Source organism: Jaculus jaculus, chromosome 3 (genome assembly GCF_020740685.1).
Source record: "Jaculus jaculus isolate mJacJac1 chromosome 3, mJacJac1.mat.Y.cur, whole genome shotgun sequence".
NCBI lineage: Eukaryota > Metazoa > Chordata > Mammalia > Rodentia > Dipodidae > Jaculus > Jaculus jaculus.
The window spans coordinates 155,176,277-155,195,094 of NC_059104.1; the positions used below are offsets into that span (position 1 = coordinate 155,176,277).

At 37.8% G+C, this 18,818-nt stretch overlaps 1 protein-coding gene across 4 annotated transcripts in view; it reads left to right on the top strand.

Moving 5' to 3' along the window:
• The window catches only part of Grm5 (glutamate metabotropic receptor 5), a 513,149-nt gene that overhangs the window by 12,822 nt on the left and 481,509 nt on the right, over positions 1-18,818 (top strand). For all 4 annotated transcript variants that reach the window (XM_004658258.2, XM_045145474.1, XM_045145476.1 and 1 more), the window contains exon 2: positions 8,671-9,529. In XM_004658258.2, the coding sequence (XP_004658315.2) occupies positions 8,869-9,529 (661 nt within the window). In that variant the 5' untranslated portion in view covers positions 8,671-8,868. The remainder of the gene's footprint in view (positions 1-8,670; positions 9,530-18,818) is intronic.

The window sequence follows — 18,818 nt, forward strand, 5'->3', positions numbered from 1 at the left end:
TAAAGGTAATTGGAACAAGGGAGTATCACGTGTCAGACCTATGCGAAGAAAACCATTAGAGCAAAGTAATAAATACTCGAACAATAAACTAATATTACTGGACTAAATAGACTTCCAGGGAGAAGCAAGTAGAGAGGAGTCAACATCACTGAAGAGACCTATACAGACATTTAGTAATATCCTGAAGTCCTAACACAAATATATTCTAACAAAACTAGCAAAATCAGAAACACAAATTAAGACAAAAATTTTGTTAAAAATTTTTACTCACCTTCACCATCCATGTTGAAATGTTGCAGATATAATGACAGCTGTTGTGAGGTCATAAATGAAAAGTCATCAAAATAGAAGAGGGAAAAATTTAGAAAAAAGAGAATTCAGGGCTGAAGAGATGGCTCAGTGATTAAGGTATTTGCCTGCAAAGCCTCATGATCCAAGTTCCATTCGCCAGTACCCAAGTAAAGTCAAATGTACAAAGTGACACAGGCATTTGGAGTTTGTTGCCAGTACCCACGTAAAGTCAAATGTACAAAGTGACACAGGCATTTGGAGTTTGTTGCAGTGGCTAGAGGCCCTGGTATGTTCATTCTCATTTACTTTCTCACTATCTCTTTCTGCTGGCAAATAAATATATAAAATATTTCAAAAAAGCAGAGAGAGCTCAGTGGAAGGGGAATGGGTGAAGGGGAAATATGAAGGTATTAGGAGGGGACTATGACCAAATTTTATTCTGTACAAGTATGAAAATTGTTTTATTAAGAAAAAAATGAGGGGCTGGAGAGATGGCTTAGCAGTTAAGCACTTGCCTGTGAAGCCTAAGGACCCCGGTTCGAGGCTCAATTCCCCAGGACCCATGTTAGCCAGATGCACAAGGGGGCTCACGCGTCTGGATTTCATTGGAAGTGGCTGGAGGCCCTGGCGTGCCCATTCTCTCTCTCTCTCTGCCTGTTTCTCTCTCTGTCTGTTGCTCTCAAATAAATAAAAATAAACAAAAATATTAAAAAAAACGATGACTAGAGGGATGGCTTAGCAGTTAAGGTGCTTGCCTGCAAAGCCAAAGGACCCGCATAACCCAGATGCACAAAGTCAAACATGAATCTGGAGTTCTTTGGAGTGGCTAGAGGCCATTCTCCTTCCTTCTCTTTGCCTCTCTCTCAAGTAAATAAATAAAAATTTAAAAACAAAAAAAGCCTGGAATGTTGCCTTATGTCTTTAATCCCAGCACTCAGGAGGCAGAGGTAGAAGGATTGCCATGAGTTTGAGGCCAACCTAAGACTAACTAGTCAATTCTAAGTCAGTTTCAGCAATAAGTCACTACCTCAAGAAAAAGAAAAAAAAAAAAAAGAAAGAAAGAAAGAAAGAAAAAAGTTAGAAAAGACAAATAAAAAATGAAAGATATGGCTCAATAAAGCAGTTAATATGAAAAACATCAAGAATAAAAATTCAATGTGTGTATATCTTGTTTTTGTACGTATGCCTCCTCACAATGCTTGCCGTATAAGTCAAACCATAGGTGTCTTTTAGTTTTGGTTATATTCTGTCTCAATCTCCAACCCAGTCACAGACACTGCATGAGTGAAACTTTCTGTTCAGAACCATCATGGCCCAGTCTTCTCTGCTAGCTTGTCTCTTGCAGTTTCGAGTTGGCACTTCCCTGGGATGGTTCTCTGTAATTAGTTTCTTTCTTTTTCTACTTCCTAGGTAATTTTAGCCAGTTACTTGGTTTGCAAAAGGAACATTCGTATGCTGATGCCTCCCACATTCTTATCTCCAATTCAAACTTCTTTTCAGAATTTCAGTCTCACATATCTAGCTGCTGCTTCCACACATCTTCCTGCATTCTAGTAAGCATCTAAAACTCGATATGCCAAACCCAAACCTTTGTTGCCTCCGTGCAGATCTTCTGGTCTGCTGTGTGCTCAGGCTCTAGTGCAATAGCAGCCTCCATTTGCTCAGCAGAAAAGCGCGGCTTCCTCATTGGTGCTTTCTGCTTTCATCACCGCCCCAAGTCACATCTGACAACACACCTTTTCACTTGACCTTGAAAATATACTAAGAATCATTGTCGTTCCCATATCCTACACACACTGCCATCTTACATCTAGCATCTGTCACTTTCGTTACTTGAGTCAGTTCCACAGATTCCCAATTGCTCACCCAGCATTGGCCTTTGTTCTCTTGTTAAACGTGAAGCTAAAGTGCTGAATCGCCTTCCAGGAAAGCACCCTCAGGTGGTGGTAAAACCAGAGACTTTAGAAAAAGTCCAAACTGGCTCCATATCATCACCAGTCCTCACAGACTGGCCTGCCTCTCTCTCCAGTTTACAAAATATTGTCTCAGGACCTTTTTGCTTTGACCTTTGCCTGAAATGTTATTTTCCTAGATGACAGACTCTTTAATTAGTTCAGGGACTTTTTCAAACATCACATTGTCCAGAGCACTTAACATTTCTCACCTCTCTGACACTTTCTGGTTTGATTTCCTCCTTTGTTTTCTCCTCCTTATGCTTCAGTCCTCTGAAGTATAGAGAGTTTTACTTCCTTATCATACTTATTGTTGACAATTCCTCCCTCTCTCAGATATTTATCCTACATAGAATCTTAAGGGTCTAGGAGAACATTGGGTCTTAGGTCTACTCAGTAAATATTTACTGGACAGGTGGATGAAAAGTGTGACATATCATCTGCTGGTTAGGTTGGAACTCATCCTCTCTTAATTTATAATGATTTTCTTTTTTGGTTTGTCAAGGTAGGGTCTCAATCTAGCTCAGGCTGACCTGGAATTTACCATGTAGTCTCAGGGTGGTCTTGAACTCCTGGCGATCCTCAGACCTCTGCCTCCTGAATGCTGGGATTAAAGGTGTGCACCACCATGCCTGGCTAATTTATAGTGTTTTGATAGGATATAGGATGTTTTTCTTCTAGTTTTACAGTAAGCTGAGTTATAGCCTATTTCTGCTAACTTTCTAAATTGTAGTAATTTGTTTCAAAATGTACACCTCTAGGCATCTGGACTTGATAATCTCATGGTGGGTGACATATTAGACACCATACATATTTGTGCCTTCTGTTTTCTGAATCATTTTTTTAATCCCTTGGTGAGTTCTTCACCCTCTAAATTTCTGGATAACCCTGTAAGTTCCTTTGAGAAATTTGAGATGTGCCTATATGCCCCCTCTCACTTCCATAGACTGCTTATTTTTCTCCTAAAGGAAGGGGTGATGAGGCAATAAGAAATGGTGAAAACATTGTGTTTAGAATCAGCTGTAGTTTTATCATATTATAAGTGACTGGCTAGGTTTTAATTTATCAAAACTCGTTACATGGGGCTTCTTTCTTGCTGCATAAACACAAGGATGTGAGTTTGATCCTCAGCACCCATGGGAATAGTCGGGCATGGCTGTGCCTACCTGAAACCCTAATGCTGATTGGGACATAGACAAACGGATGTCCATGGCTTGCTGGTCAGCTAGTCTAACCAAACACAGGGAGCTTGAAGTTTAGTGATAGCTTGTGTCAGGGAAATAAGGCAGAAGAGCGAAGGAAGAGGATACCTCAGTTTTCCTCTGTTCTTTATATGTGGGCACATGTACCATGTACAAGCACATGTACACATGCACGCATGCATGCACGTATGCACACACATATACACATGTACACCAAAAAAGGGGAAAAGAAAAAGCAATATCTATTACATTATTTACAAAATATGTGTAAAAATCAAAATGCCTATATCTCAGGGTTTATATGAGTATAATTGATATATATCTGCCACACACACAGATATGTACAAAGAGATAGCTATTGTGTCAAATATCATCCGTATATACAATGAACACAGAGCATATGTTATTGGAGGGCACCACATATTTTGCTTTTTAATTTCTATGCTCCATAGATGTGTACTTTGTCTTTTATGCTGAGGGTTGTCACCTTCCTGAGTTGTCTTTTCAAAACCTGGCCTCTGGGTGGGACTTACTTCTCAGTCCCATTTTAACTAGGTTTGTTTTTGCTCTTCAGGTGATTTCATGCCTTCCTGAGATTCTTATATATAGTCTACCCTCAGTTGACAGCACATAATTTATACATTCCTGGAAGACTTCACTTACATTTTACTTCCCTACACATGGACACATCAAATGCACCTCACATTTAACATATTCAGAAGATAAACTTTGTTTTCTTTTTCTGCTGCAGGTTTGTTCAAATGCTTGTCTCCTCTGTATTCATGCTATCAAAATGCATTAGTGTCCTAGTCTGGAAACTAGGAGAGATATTTTAGAGGAGACTGTCATTTGTCTCTCCACTTTACCATACACATCGAGCCCATTGTTACATCCAGGGAAATTTACTTGAAAAATTTATCTAGCTTTTCACTTTCCTCAATTTCTAATCTGTGATAAGCAAGCAATGGCCATTCTTCTTTCCATTTTATGAGTGTCATCATCACATTTCTTCAGTGTATTTTCCAGAAAATTGGGCTGCACAAATAATGATAAAGTTAAATTTTGCCCATCATTTGCTTACATCTTTGAAATAGCTTTGAGTTGCAATTAAAACTAAATATATTTTATAAGCATTCTAGAGATACAACCTGAGCTGGATCTGACACCATCCCCCCCTCCCATTGTTTATGTTCTAGCCATACTTTTGATATGACCATATCTTTTTCATATTTCTTTCCATCATTTTGCACATTCATCAATTGTTAGAACATGCTATTGTTGGCAGTAATAATTTGTCAGATCCATGGGTATTAGAAACATGTATACCATACTCAGTCTTGAATATCTGATAGTTAAGACAGAGAGCCATAGCATAACCAGGCCATAAATGTGTGAGAAAAGACTTAAATCATAAATGGTGGCAAGGTCGGTACTCATGAGAAGGTCAATGTATATCATTGTGTTTCTTTTTTTAAAATACTTTATTTTATTTATTTAACAGAGAAAGAGAAAGAGGGAAAGAGAGGGGGGAGTGAGGGAGGGAGGGAGTGAGGGAGGGAGGGAGGGAGGGAGGGAGGGAGGGAGAGAGAGAGAGAGAGAGAGAGAGAGAGAGAGAGAGAGAGAGAGAGAAGAGAGAGAATATAAATGGCATACCAAGGACTCCAGCCACTGCAAATGAACTCCAGATGCATGTGCCACCTTGTGCATCTGGCTAGCATGGGTCCTGGGGATTTAAACCAGGGTCCTTTGGCTTTGCAGGCAAATGCCTTAACCAGTAAGCCATTACTCTGGCCATCATTGTGCTTAATCCTTCCAATTAAGAATAAATTTTTGTTAAAATAGGTAAATAATTAATTTAGTGTATATCAGGGAGACAAATATCAGTGTTTCTCATATGGGTACCATGTTTCCAGATACATGCCTTTTTCAAAGCTGTTTTATTAAAACACATGGGATTTTCAATTCATTTTCTTGTATTTAATGGGTAATTTCTAGTCTCATATCACCTTGAGGCTCTTGTCTAAAAAATGAACATTATTTTGTTATTGGGTTTCCTCACTGATTCTGGATTTAATGACTGTGAAAATCGGTTCTCTTCCCAAGTCTTTTATCTAAGGAATTGAATGGCAGTCATAAGTGTATTCATATGACTTCACAATGGAAGATTTGACAGCACTTCTTCCCTTGTCTGTAATGCTAACTTTTATTCCAAATGTGATTTCTTTCCATATGTTGCCAAATACCTCATTGTTTTGGAACGTGTAGTTATTGATGAGATTTTAATTTCATAATCATGTATTAGAGAGAGGGAGACATTCACTGTTGCCATAGGAAATAGTTCAAGGAAATATTCATGTAGAGAGAAGGTAGAATGGTCAGCAGTGTTATCCAAGTTATATTAATTTGTGTACAGATTAAAAATTTTTGTGAGTTTGATGAAGCTTGAAACAATGAAAACTGCATGTGTTCCTGAAGAAATACCCACTGCTATTGGTAGGTGATCCTGAAGAAGTAAGTTTCAAACAATTTATAATCCTTGGTTGACAGTTTATAAAATGCAAAATAAATCTACTACAAAATAATTTTCAGTAACTGTATCCATCAGTTTTTTAAAGCAGATTATTAAAAATTTTGATGTTAGAAATGGAGTAAGCTTTTGTTCATTTCAGGCATTCAAACTGAAACAAATACAACATTCTGTTCATTTCATGTTTTTCTTGAAGGGATAGTTCTAAAAGTGCATTTATATATATATGTATATATATGTATATGTATATGTGTATATATATATATAATACACACACACACACATATATGGAGAGAGAGAGAGAGAGAATATGGGCACACCACTGCAAACAAACTAGATATACATGTTACCTATCATCTGGCTTACATGAGTCCTAGAGAATCAAATCTGGGTACTTTGGTTTTGCAGGCAAGTTCCTTAACTGCTAAGCCATCTCTTTAGCCTGAAATATGCATTTTTATCATCTTAGTACCATTGATTTCCCCCTCTCCCCCAGAACAGGGAATAAGGACTGATAACTGTGGATTTAATTATAAGACTGTTCAATTACTTTAAAAATTCTTTAGAGAACCAAATGGAAGGCTAGAGAATTTTCTTCCTTACCACTTAGCCACATAATTCTCTTGGAAATTTAATGACAAAAATATATTATGTCAGAAATACATATAGGTTGATTCAAGTTAAAAGCTTTGGGATAGGTGATGTTTTTTGGTGAATAGTGAATATGTTATGATAATGGCAGCCCAGTACATATCATCCCCATTTATAGACTGATAAAGTTCTTGTACTGAGAGGAGGCTAAGAACTTTATGAATTCTGATTAATAGCCGAACTGGGATTTGATCCTATATATTCTGTTCTCCAACAATTGGTATCCATGTCACTATTGCTTGCTTGTGGCATTTTTCTTTGTGGCACTTCAACAATCATCTCTTTTCTTTCTTATAGTTCATTTAATTTGTCCTTGTTAATATTTTTCCGTGTCCATATTAATATTTGTTCTATCCTATGTGATATTTAGACACAATAATTGTATATTCAAAAGACAATGACTCAATTTGCTTTGCATTGCATAAGAACAGGAAGTACATAGCTTCTGTTTCATTTTGCTGCCAATGCGAGGCATAGAAAATGCAAATGTTCTGCCACTAAGATACATCCTAGCCCTGTACATATTTTAAAATTTTATTTTTTTAATTATTTTTTTTTGAGGTAAGGTCTTGCTCTAGCTTGAGCTGGCCTTGAATTTACTATGTAGTCTCAGGATGGCCTTGAATTTAAAGCAATCCTCCTATCTCTGCCTCCTGAGTGCTGGGATTAAAGACATGTACCACCACACCATGCCCCCTTTATTTTTTTAAAATATTTTTATTTACAGTGAGAGAGGTAGAGAAGAGAAGATAATATGAATGCAATGGTCTGCTGTTACAAACTCAAGTCACATGTGCCACTTTATGTATCTAGCTTTACATGAGTACTGGAGAATCTAACCCAGGCTGTCAGCTTTGCAAACAACTCCCTTAGCCTATGAGCCATCTCTCTGGACCAAATGCTTAACCCTTTAATGATAACCATTTTGGGGGCCTGGGAGTATGGCTCAGCAGATAAGACACTTGCATGCAATGTCTGCCTGACTGAGTTCAATTCCCAAGCCACCCACATACACCACCCACATAAGCCAGATGCAGAAAGCAGAACAAGTGTATGGTTTTCATTTCCATTAGCATGAGGCTCTTGTATGCCCATGTGTGTGCTGTCCACATGCACACACACACACACACACACACACACACACACACACACACACACTTCTTTTTTGAGGTAGGGTCTTACTCTAGCCCAGGCTAACCTGGAATTCATTATGTAGTATCAGGGTGGCCTTGAACTCATAGCAATCTTTCTTCCTCTGCCTCCCAAGTGCTGGAATTAAACATATGTGCCACCATACATGATTTATAAATATTTTGCAATTATAACTTTTAAAAATATTTTATTTTTATTTATTTGAGACTGTGAGAAAGAAAGAGAGAGAAGAGAGAGAGAGAGAGAGAGAGAGAGAGAGAGAGAGAGAGAGAATGGGTGCACCAGGGTCTCCAGCTGCTGCAGATGAACTCCGGACACATGTGTCACCTTTTGCATCTGGCTTATGTGGGTCCTGGGGAATCAAACCTCAGTCCTTTGGCTTTGCAGGCAAGTGTCTTAACCACTAAGCCATCTCTTTAGCCCTGAAGTTATGACTTTTTAAAAAAATTGCATAATAGCTACTTAATGATGAAAAAATAAATTAAAGCAAAACAAAAGTTAGAATGGCAACAGGCTATAATCTTATCACCCAAAGACCATCTGTATTTTAAAAATCAGGGAGTACATACCCTCCAGGGGTTCTGGTTCATATCTCATTTGGCCACTGTTCCCTCTCACTTCTACCTCAGGCCACAGGTCAGCTTGCTGCACATCACATTTGGTTTTGTGTAGTGCTGATGATCCAAAGAAAAATGTCAATCTAAAAAAAAGAGGGGCAGGATGCTATATCTCCTATTCCATCAAATTGTAATGATAGCAGATGGAAAGGTCAAAAATATTTTGCGATTTTTTTAAGTTGTTTTTCATCTATGCCGTCTATTTCTCAACTAGCTATGATGTACTTTAAACTTGCTATACTTATGTTACTAAAACTTATGTTTTCTTTTTTCTTCAGGCTATGAAGATCATGATCATATGGATGCAATGCTACCTGGAGAAATGGGACATGGTTATTCTGTAAAGAACATGTCTAAATTGTTGGTAAATTCCTTAGTGTGTCACTCAACATAGGACATCATCTAAGTGCACTACCAGAAGTCTTCTGAGTTTCTCCCACCATGATGTCTTTATTAGCTTGAACTTCTTCCCTAAAATGGTCCTTCTATTGATCCTTTCAGTCCTACTTTTGAAAGAAGATGTCCGAGGGAGTGCACAGTCCAGTGAGAGGAGGGTGGTGGCTCACATGCCAGGTGACATCATTATTGGAGCTCTGTTCTCTGTCCACCACCAGCCAACTGTGGACAAAGTCCACGAAAGGAAGTGTGGGGCAGTCCGTGAGCAGTATGGCATTCAGAGAGTGGAGGCCATGCTGCACACCCTGGAGAGGATCAACTCAGACCCCACACTCTTGCCTAACATCACACTTGGCTGTGAGATAAGGGATTCTTGCTGGCATTCAGCTGTGGCCCTAGAGCAGAGCATTGAGTTCATAAGGGATTCCCTCATTTCTTCAGAAGAGGAAGAGGGCTTGGTGCGTTGTGTGGATGGCTCTTCTTCTTCCTTTCGCTCCAAGAAACCCATAGTAGGAGTCATTGGGCCTGGCTCCAGTTCTGTGGCCATTCAGGTCCAGAACTTGCTCCAGCTTTTCAACATACCTCAGATTGCTTACTCTGCAACCAGCATGGATCTGAGTGACAAGACTCTGTTCAAGTATTTCATGAGGGTTGTGCCCTCCGATGCACAGCAGGCTCGAGCCATGGTGGACATAGTGAAGAGATACAACTGGACCTACGTATCAGCAGTGCACACGGAAGGTAGGTTTCCTCTAAACACACTGGGCATGTTATGATGCAATATTTCTCAGATACAATTCCAGGTTTTGTTAGCTTAAGCTGTTCCTAATTATTGTGGGTATTTTGAGGTGCCTCAGTTTTACTAGTATGACCAAACAGGATAGACAGAAGATATGTAGAAAGTCATATAATTAAGTTAATATTTCATCTCTGTGTCCATTATTTGGTTAAATTAAAAGTTTTTGAATAATGTATTGCATTATTTCTACTTCTGATGCTTGTTACTCAAGATTCCATTTTCTAGCTGTTGAACATTTTAGGATTGCTTCAACTACCCATTGCTTTTGGTAGCTAATGTGAGGCACACATAAAAGTATACTGTACAGAACGTAACCAGTGCTAAACTGGTATGCCATTATAGAGAACTGACAAATAGTTTAGTATTAAAAGTATTTCTTCATACAGTGCATAGTCAAATCTGAAATAGAAACAACAATTTGGTAACATTTTAAATAATTTAATGTTGGTTTGCTTGATGTTTCTTGCTTTGCTTTGCTAAAAGAATAGTAAAGAAGGGAAACATAACTGGTGCTTTATAAGTTAAGAATAATTAGCTCTTTACTGCTTATAGCTTTTTAAAATGCTTTTTCAAATGTTGTTTGTTAGTCCTTGACTAAGGCCACTAGCTTAGCTTTGGTTTGACCTAAAGAAATCATGTAACAATTTCCCAAAGATAATAAAATGCATATCAAGCCCAATAAATTCATGAAGGTACAAACACATTTTTAAAATCATCAAATTATTGTAGAGATTAAGGTTTAAAATAAATCTGTAACAATGTATCAATGTAGTACAATAAAATCCTACAAAATGTGGGAATAAGTTATTGGGAATTTAATGTTATGGTCTAGAGAAGTTTACTTTAGAGTTTGGGCATCAGTAACCATTAAGATATAATGACTTATTTTATTATTGTATGTCTTACTATGCATTTTGTTATATAGTCACTCATTCATATTGTTTAGAGTTACACAAATGAAAATAGTGCTTCCACATGGACTTGGGATTTCTCTATCTTGGGAAGTTCTCATGTGCAAATATCTTGCTTATTTAGAGGCACATTGATATGTAGTGATGAGTTTGAACAATGCCTATCTATTCAGATTTGGAGATCTTTTATTTTTTTCTCTGTTCTGAGTAAAACAAATATATTATTTTGTATCTGTGTACTGGAAATCAAGTTCAAAGTATTGAACATAGCACATGCTGGCCAATCAATATTCTTCTAAGATACCACTTGTACACTCTGTCCTTTCTTTTTTTCTGCCTAATATTGAGATATTTCCTTTTAAAATAACAGTTTCATTTGATTCACTCAACAATCCTGTGATACGTATAAGCCATATATCTGATTCTAATTTTAAAATACAAAGGCTTTAAAATGTTTAAATAACTTAGCTATTCCTAATAGCAATTTTAGAGCCAGGATTACAGCTCATAGTTACTAACATTTAGTTTTGTACACTACTATAATTTAACAGAACCCAAATGAACTGTGCCCCGAGAATACATTTATGTAACACATGTTTGTTAATTAACACATATGTGTGTAAGCCTTTCTGAGAGTTATATAGAGGGCAGCCAATATTTTGTTTCAAAATCTTCAGTGGGTTTGCAGTCTGATAAAGGGGATATGAACTGTATGCATTCTCATGTAACCATAGCCAAAAGTGACATGAAGTTACTCAAAATTTCCTTAAAGTAAATTCATGAAGGATATCATTGCCTTTTTTTTCTGTATTGTGCAGGTATAGTGGAAATTTTAGACAATTCAATTTCTGGTATTTAATAGGAAATTACTGGCAACTTGTAAAATGATAAAAATGGTTCGTTTCATTTAAGGATGAGGGAATAGAAAAGGTTGACTTTTTAATAACTTCAATTAACAAAGGCTTGGACACAATGTAGGAAGCCTTATTCAAAATTGTGCTACAAGGAAAACGAGAGTTATGCCCTAGAGTTTGCTCATTCTAAATGTTACTTTTGTCTAAATATACATCAGTGCTACATAGATAATGTAATAAAACAGGAGATGATGCAGTCATACAATATATTGCTATCATTCCATTAAAATGAATGTCATACTTTATTATACTGGCAATGAGATCATCTACAAGCTGATTTTACATGAAAAACAAGGTAAAGTCCTGGATATACAGTGTTCTGTATTGAGCATTTGATTGTATATCAACATAATTACTAACAGAAAAGAGCAAAACTTTAAAATTCCTTGTTCTGAGAGGATACCTTAGTAATTAGAGTCATGATGGGATGGGAGAAATTTTCTTTTCATGGATATATTTTGAATACATTCATTTAATATTCTGTGGCATGTAAATTTCCTGTTGTAATACATCAATTATAAGCAAGTATCCTGAAGGTGAAAGTACAATCGAAGTTGTACTGCCAAATGCATCCAAAATATGATGTGATAGAGACAGGATTCAGGGGAGAACAAGCTTTATAAGTGAACATTCAAGAACTAGAAGAATTTCTGTTTGACTTGTAGTATTTTTTTTTGATTATATTAGGAGGTGCTTATCTTGCTTTAATTCCAACCCAGAATCTGGATAGCGAGTGATAAGACCCTGGGTGACAGGGAGAACAACAGGCTAGTTCTGTTGAAAGGCAGCGGAGGTGCAATGCCCTGTTAGAGTTAAAGCTTTTATTACAAGTGGAAGGGGCACCTGAAGTCAGACAGAGTTGTGGCATCATGTCTTATAACGTATTAATATGAGTGACATGATAAGAATTTTCACAAAGTAAAACTAGCATCCACAATCATAGAGGTGGTTGAACTTGTGATGTAGAAACTTCTGGGCTATGCAGACACTATCCCTAGTGCTCTGGTACAGGGCCTTTCAGAAAGTCTCCACCAGATCCTACATTAAAGGAAGATGTCAGTCCAGTTCATAATCTTGATTCTCTATCTCTGACTATTTTAGGGAAATCCCCCATAGCCCTTGAGCCCTCACTCACTGTTTCTTTCCATTTGTTCTGGTGTTCTTAGCAACGCCCTCTTTTGCTCAGCTGTCAGCATCCTTCTTGAAAAGTATTGAAATTCTGTTTGCTTTCACAAGATCTATTTTGTTGTGTCAAAAGGTATGACCCTATTTCCTGAAACATTTTATCCTGAAGTTGCCATGTGTTTTGGCTTAAACTTGGTAATACTGTGTCATTCAATCCCTTTTGTCAGCAACTTCAAGATTTCTTTCAGGAAAGCCCATGGTGCAACAGAATTCCAGAGGAAGGGGTGCACACCTGGCCTTCATTGAGTGTCTCTGTGTGTGTGTGTGCATGTATGTATGTGGGGTGTGGGGGTGCATGGTGTGTGTTTTTAGGCATGTATATGCATGTGGAAGCCAGAGGTCAACATTGGGTGTGTTCCTCAATCACTCTCCACCTTATTTTTAAGACAAAGTCTCTCAATAGACCTAGCTAGCATTCATACCAATTCAGCTAAACAAGCTGATTAGCAAGTTTTAGGAATCCTGTCTCTGTCTCCCTAAGCCTGGGATTACAGGAATGTTCTGTCATGTTTGGCTTCTAAGTGGGTGTTGGTTATCTAAACTCAGATATATATGCCTATCTATTAAGCCATCTCTTCACTTCCTGGGACTCAGCTTTAATGTTCAGCCTTTACATTTATATTTCCTATGACTTATGGCTTTTGTAGGCTACATGAATGAATATGTATGGTGACATAAAAATTATGCCTAGAAATTCTAGGCTAAGAGATTAATAGTATTGAAAAAAATGATAGAGGGGGTGGGGAAACAATATTTTTTAAGGTCAGGTCAAACTATCTCTTTGATCATGTAGAGGGAAGAAACATGCAGTGAGTCAGAAGAAAACCCACTTGTCTTGAAGAAGTCAGTCCAGTCAGCACTCTTTCCACTGTAGAGAAAATTTAAGGGATCCAGTACTTTTCCAAAGCTTGACATATGTGCCCATTAGGAAACAGGATGGATGATGTTTGCCTACTTAGGACTGTGGTAGATTGATTGCGATGGTAACCCTCATTAATGAGTTCCCTGAATTCACATCATTTGCTTTGCAATTGGACAGCTTCTTTTCATTGTCATGTGCCACTATGGCCTTGTGGCTGTTTTCATGAAGTAATCTTGAAGTGGATGTTCCTTATGATCTGCCCAGTGCTTCCTGCTGAAGCCAGAACCCCATCCAAGCAAAGAGAACCCTTCATCAGTGACCCCTTCCCTAGTCTCCTTGAATTTTTAGTTTTAGAAAGAGTTTCACTAACTTTTCCAGGCTGATATTGAGTTATCAGTTCTCCTGCATCAGACTTCTGAGTCACTAGAATTATAAATGTGTGCCACTGGCTTGCATTTCCTTTTTAGCCTGCATGGGACACTGATATCACCGTATGAGGCATTGAGAGTTCTCAGGTTTCTAGAAGAAGACATTGTTGACTTGTTGTCACCAACCATCTGAGCACACTCAGGGACGTTCAGCACAGTTGCTTCCCGCAATCATATAAACAAGTCCAGCTGAAAACATACTTTGCCTAATTGGCCTGGTTGTGATGCTTTCAGGATGGAGTTCAAAAACAAGCATAGAGATCTAATGGATTTTAGATTCTAACTTCTCTCCCCATAGGCAGGATACCTCAGCTGTGTTCAACCTTCAAAATCGGAGGAAAACAAACTTATTTCCCAGGACTTAACATCATGCGAAAATTTACATAAAGCAGAATAAATGTTTCTTGTTGAAAGTACTTCATTTAAAACAGGAATCTCCAGTATCTGTAAGAGATTTTGCCTTAAACAAGAACGGGCAGAAGAACAATGGAATAGGAGAATGGGATGCCAGACATTGGATTCCAGACAGTGCAGGTGTGCTCCGACTTGCAGCCAAATGCATGGTGCCTAAAGGGAGCATATACATGCATATATCACATATGCCACACCATGTGCAAAGCACACATGTGTGCACATGTCTGTATGCACACACACACACACACACACACACACACACACACACACACACACACACCATATTGCATACACATGCAGGCCCCTCCAAGAAACAATTCAGGAGACAAAATTAATTAGAATTTTTTTCACTCTTATTCCTATGAGTTGGGTATTTGATCATTTCTTTGAAATTTAAAATTTTAGTAAGCTGGTCGTGGTGGTGCACCCTTTTAATTCCAGCACTTAGGAGGCAGAGGTGGGAGGAGCATTCTGAGTTCAAGACCAGGCTGGGACTACATAGTGAGCTCCAGGTCATGCTGGTCAACAGTGAGACCCTACCTCTAATCAAAATGTAAGGAGTAAAAGTAATCATATACCATTATTCCATTCCTTCTGTTGAGAGAACACAATTCCATGGAGAGAAGCAATTCCTGGGCTGGGTTTTCTATATGAAAAACCACACAGGGCTGGAGAGATGGCATAGCGGTTAAGCGCTTGCCTGTGAAGCCTAAGGACCCCGGTTCGAGGCTCGGTTCCCCAGGTCCCACGTTAGCCAGATGCACAAGGGGGCGCACGCGTCTGGAGTTCGTTTGCAGTGGCTGGAAGCCCTGGCGCGCCCATTCTCTCTCTCTCCCTCTATCTGTCTTTCTCTCTGTGTCTGTCGCTCTCAATTAAATAAAATAAAAAAAAAAATAAAAAAATTAAAAAAAAAACCACACAGATTGTCATTTACAGGATTTTTATAGTTGATTATTTTTGCTAACTTTACTTGAACCTCTAGGATATAGCCCCAGAATCTTTCAGAGTATCTGGCTCAAGACAGGTGCTCAGCGAAGATCAACTGAGTGAATGGAGCTCTCTTGTACTACTGCCTAACTCCTTGCTCATGAAGATACGTCATGTGAATAAATAGCTAGCACTTGTAGCTTTCACAGTTTTGCTTTCTTATAAAAACAAGGTGCCAAAATACCTCCCTTTATTAATTGTAAAGTGCTATTCACACCTCACTCCTTTTTGTGTTTGTGATGATTTTTATTTCTGTCTAATGGTATTAAGAAGCTAATTTGTTGTAGGAACACATCTCCGTGATACTCTGTGGGAAAATGTATCAATAAATCTGACAGTAACATTGCATCAATAAAATTATTGTCTTCTGGTCAGCCCATAGATTGCAGTACTATACCATTCTTGGATATGATCCCAATTCTGTCCAATTATTTAAGTATTTAATAATAATCAACCTTATTTTAATGACTTTCATTGTGAATCATAGTGATTTTCTTAGTTCAATTTATTTTTAAAAGTTTTATTAGCACATATTAATTTCATGTAGTAATAGAGTTCAACATGATATTTTAATATACACACAGTATTTTCTGACAAATTCCAGTCACACATTTCAACTCCACAGATGGTTACCAAAAATACAGCAATTCTTATCTAACTTCTAAGTCATTCTTTTTAAATATTCCATTGGTAAGAGAGAATATAGTTTACTTCTCTACATGACTGCCTTCTTACACTTTACATAATGGGCTCCCCTTGCATTCATTTTACTATAAATAAAAGAATTTCATTATTTTTTTTCTTGATAATACAGCATTTTCTTTATCATTTCATAAAGAAATAAACAGGAAAATTCCATATCCTAGCTACTGTGAATAATGCTGTGTTATTAAAAAATTGGGAAAGATCTGGGTGTGGTGCTGCACACCTTTAATCCCAGCACTTGGGAGGCAGAGGTAAGAGGATTGCCATGAATTCTAGGCCACATCCTGAGAATACACAATAAATTCCAGGTCAGCCTGAGCTAGAGTGAGACCCTACCCCGGGGGCAGGGGGAAGGGAAAGATATGCATGTTTAATCATGTCACTCTGGAATCTAAGATTTTTTTTTTTTAAAGAGATTTCATTTGTTACTCTCGGGAAAGAAGTATTGAAGGTACTTATTCAGAAATACAAGATACTGTTAGGATTGGAAAAGATTTATTTTTCTTCCTTATTTTTCAACTGAGAAAGCAGAAAGAATATTTCAATCAAATTTGTCATGTTTGTCACAAAACAAGCTACACAGTTGAGTCTTAGAAGTTAACATAACTGTCTCGAACTTTGTTTCCATATCACTGTTTTGGTTTTTTACTCAAATTCTCTTTGTCATTATTTTACCTCTACATCAAAATGCTTTCTTTATTTTCCCATTTTCTCAGTGGCATTGATCTTTGTAGGCAATCTGCTGGATGTTTTAATGTCTATCTGAAGCACTGGCTTAGACTACAAATGATCTTCAGTCCTTATTGAGAATTGAGCTTTAAAGAATATCATAACACCATAGTTTTTCTCTATAAATTTAATACAGCACTCTTTTGCATGGGTCACACTGAGATTTTTCAGAAACCTTAATGTTCCCTTTCTTCCTTAAAATTATGAAAATATTAGATCATCAGGTAACTTGAAATTTATGGATCCATTGCATAGTTATATTGATTTATCACTGACATAATAATATGTAAAAATCATGGGCTGGAGAGATGGCTTAGCGGTTAAGCGCTTGCCTGTGAAGCCTAAGGACCCCAGTTCAAGGCTCAGTTCCCCAGGTCCCACGTTAGCCAGATGCACAAGGGGGTGCACGCGTCTGGAGTTCGTTTGCAGAAGCTGGAAGCCCTGGCGCGCCCATTCTCTCTCTTTCCCTCTATCTGTCTTTTTCTCTGTGTCTATCTCTCTCAAATAAATAAATTAATTAAAAATAAAAAAGTATTTAATAATATGTAAAAATCAGAAGTTTCAGCGACTCTCAGGGAATGCTTCACTAAGTTAGATTATGGATCTATAATCTGAGAAATACAACGGCTACCCTGATTATATGAGATAAATATTTCACATTCAAACATTGCTAGCAAAACTTTGTTTTAATAATGAAAGATAATCAGGTAGCCTAAGAGGACTGCTCAGAGAAGTACTCCCTCTCATCACTGCTTCCAATAGATCAGCAGAGGAATGCTTAGCCAGTAGTTGCAAGTGGAGTTATTGTTTATCTCAGGAAGGAAATATTTGACACATTTTAACTATGGCCTAGGCACTCTGTTACCTATTGGTAGGTTCTTGTAGACTACACAAATTTGTATGGAATTCTGACTTCCCTATGAAGGATTCATGCCTGAGGTAACATTCCCTCTTCCTGTTCCTCAGAGACATTTGCTATCTGTCCATTGCTAAAAAATACTACAGCTGCTGTCCCAAAACCCCCATGCCCAAAATAATAAGTTAGAAGGGACTTTGTTTTCAGATGATGTCACTGCCCTGTCCTGCCAGCACACATAAGTAGATTCCTTAGGCCATGTGCAAATGTGAACAAGCGCCCTGAATGTGAACATCACCTGGGTATTTTTCAGGTAATTGATATTTACCAATTTTTAAAATTTTTTTTAAAAATTTTTTTTATTAGTTTGCTATTCAGCAAATACAGGCAGTTTGATACCATTATTAGGCTCATCTGTGACCTACCCCCTCCCCAATGGCCCCTCCTTGTTAATGTATATGGGTCATGCATTGGGGAGTTAGCCCACAGTTACTGGTACGATAAATGTCTCTGCATATCATGACCCAACATGTGGCTCTGACATTCTTTCTGCCCCCTCTTCCGCAAAATTCCCCTGAGCCATGTTGGGTTCATTTTTGGTCTGCTTCAGTGCTGAGGTGTTGGGTGCCTCTGAGGCTCTGGCTCTCTGATTTGGTAGGAGTTGATTTTCCTCTGCGTTGGTCTCCTTCCCCCTTGTGCTGGTGTCTGTGTATGAGAACCCTACACAGGAAAAATGCCCCTACATCTTTCATATTTAGAGCTTGAATAGGCTGAAATTTTAGTCATTGTTATTAATAAAAGCATCTAGTGACTATGTTCCTCTGAAATATTATATTAGCTTTTCCTTTATAATAGAGGTTGCTTTTGAGTAAGGGAAGGTGTGTAGTAAGAGAGTATAATATGAGGTATTTATGTGAACTTATTGTATTTCAACATACTTCTGAAAACATATATCAGAAGTCAAAAACAAAATTCTTCACTGTTCAGTATTCACAAGCAAAGCATATAAGAAAAAGTAAGATTGATATATACCATACTATTTAGGGATCAGATTCTGGAATGTCCCTCATTCCTTCATTTTTTCCTCCCTTCTGTCTCTCTTCGTCTTCCTCCCCTTCTTTCTTTTCCTTTTTATTATGCATAGGTCAGAGTAGAAAGTCACTGGAGAGGAGGATAGGAAAATGAACTTTGTGGAACTGGGTTTGGTGACTCATACATGAAATCCTAGCACTTGGAAAGC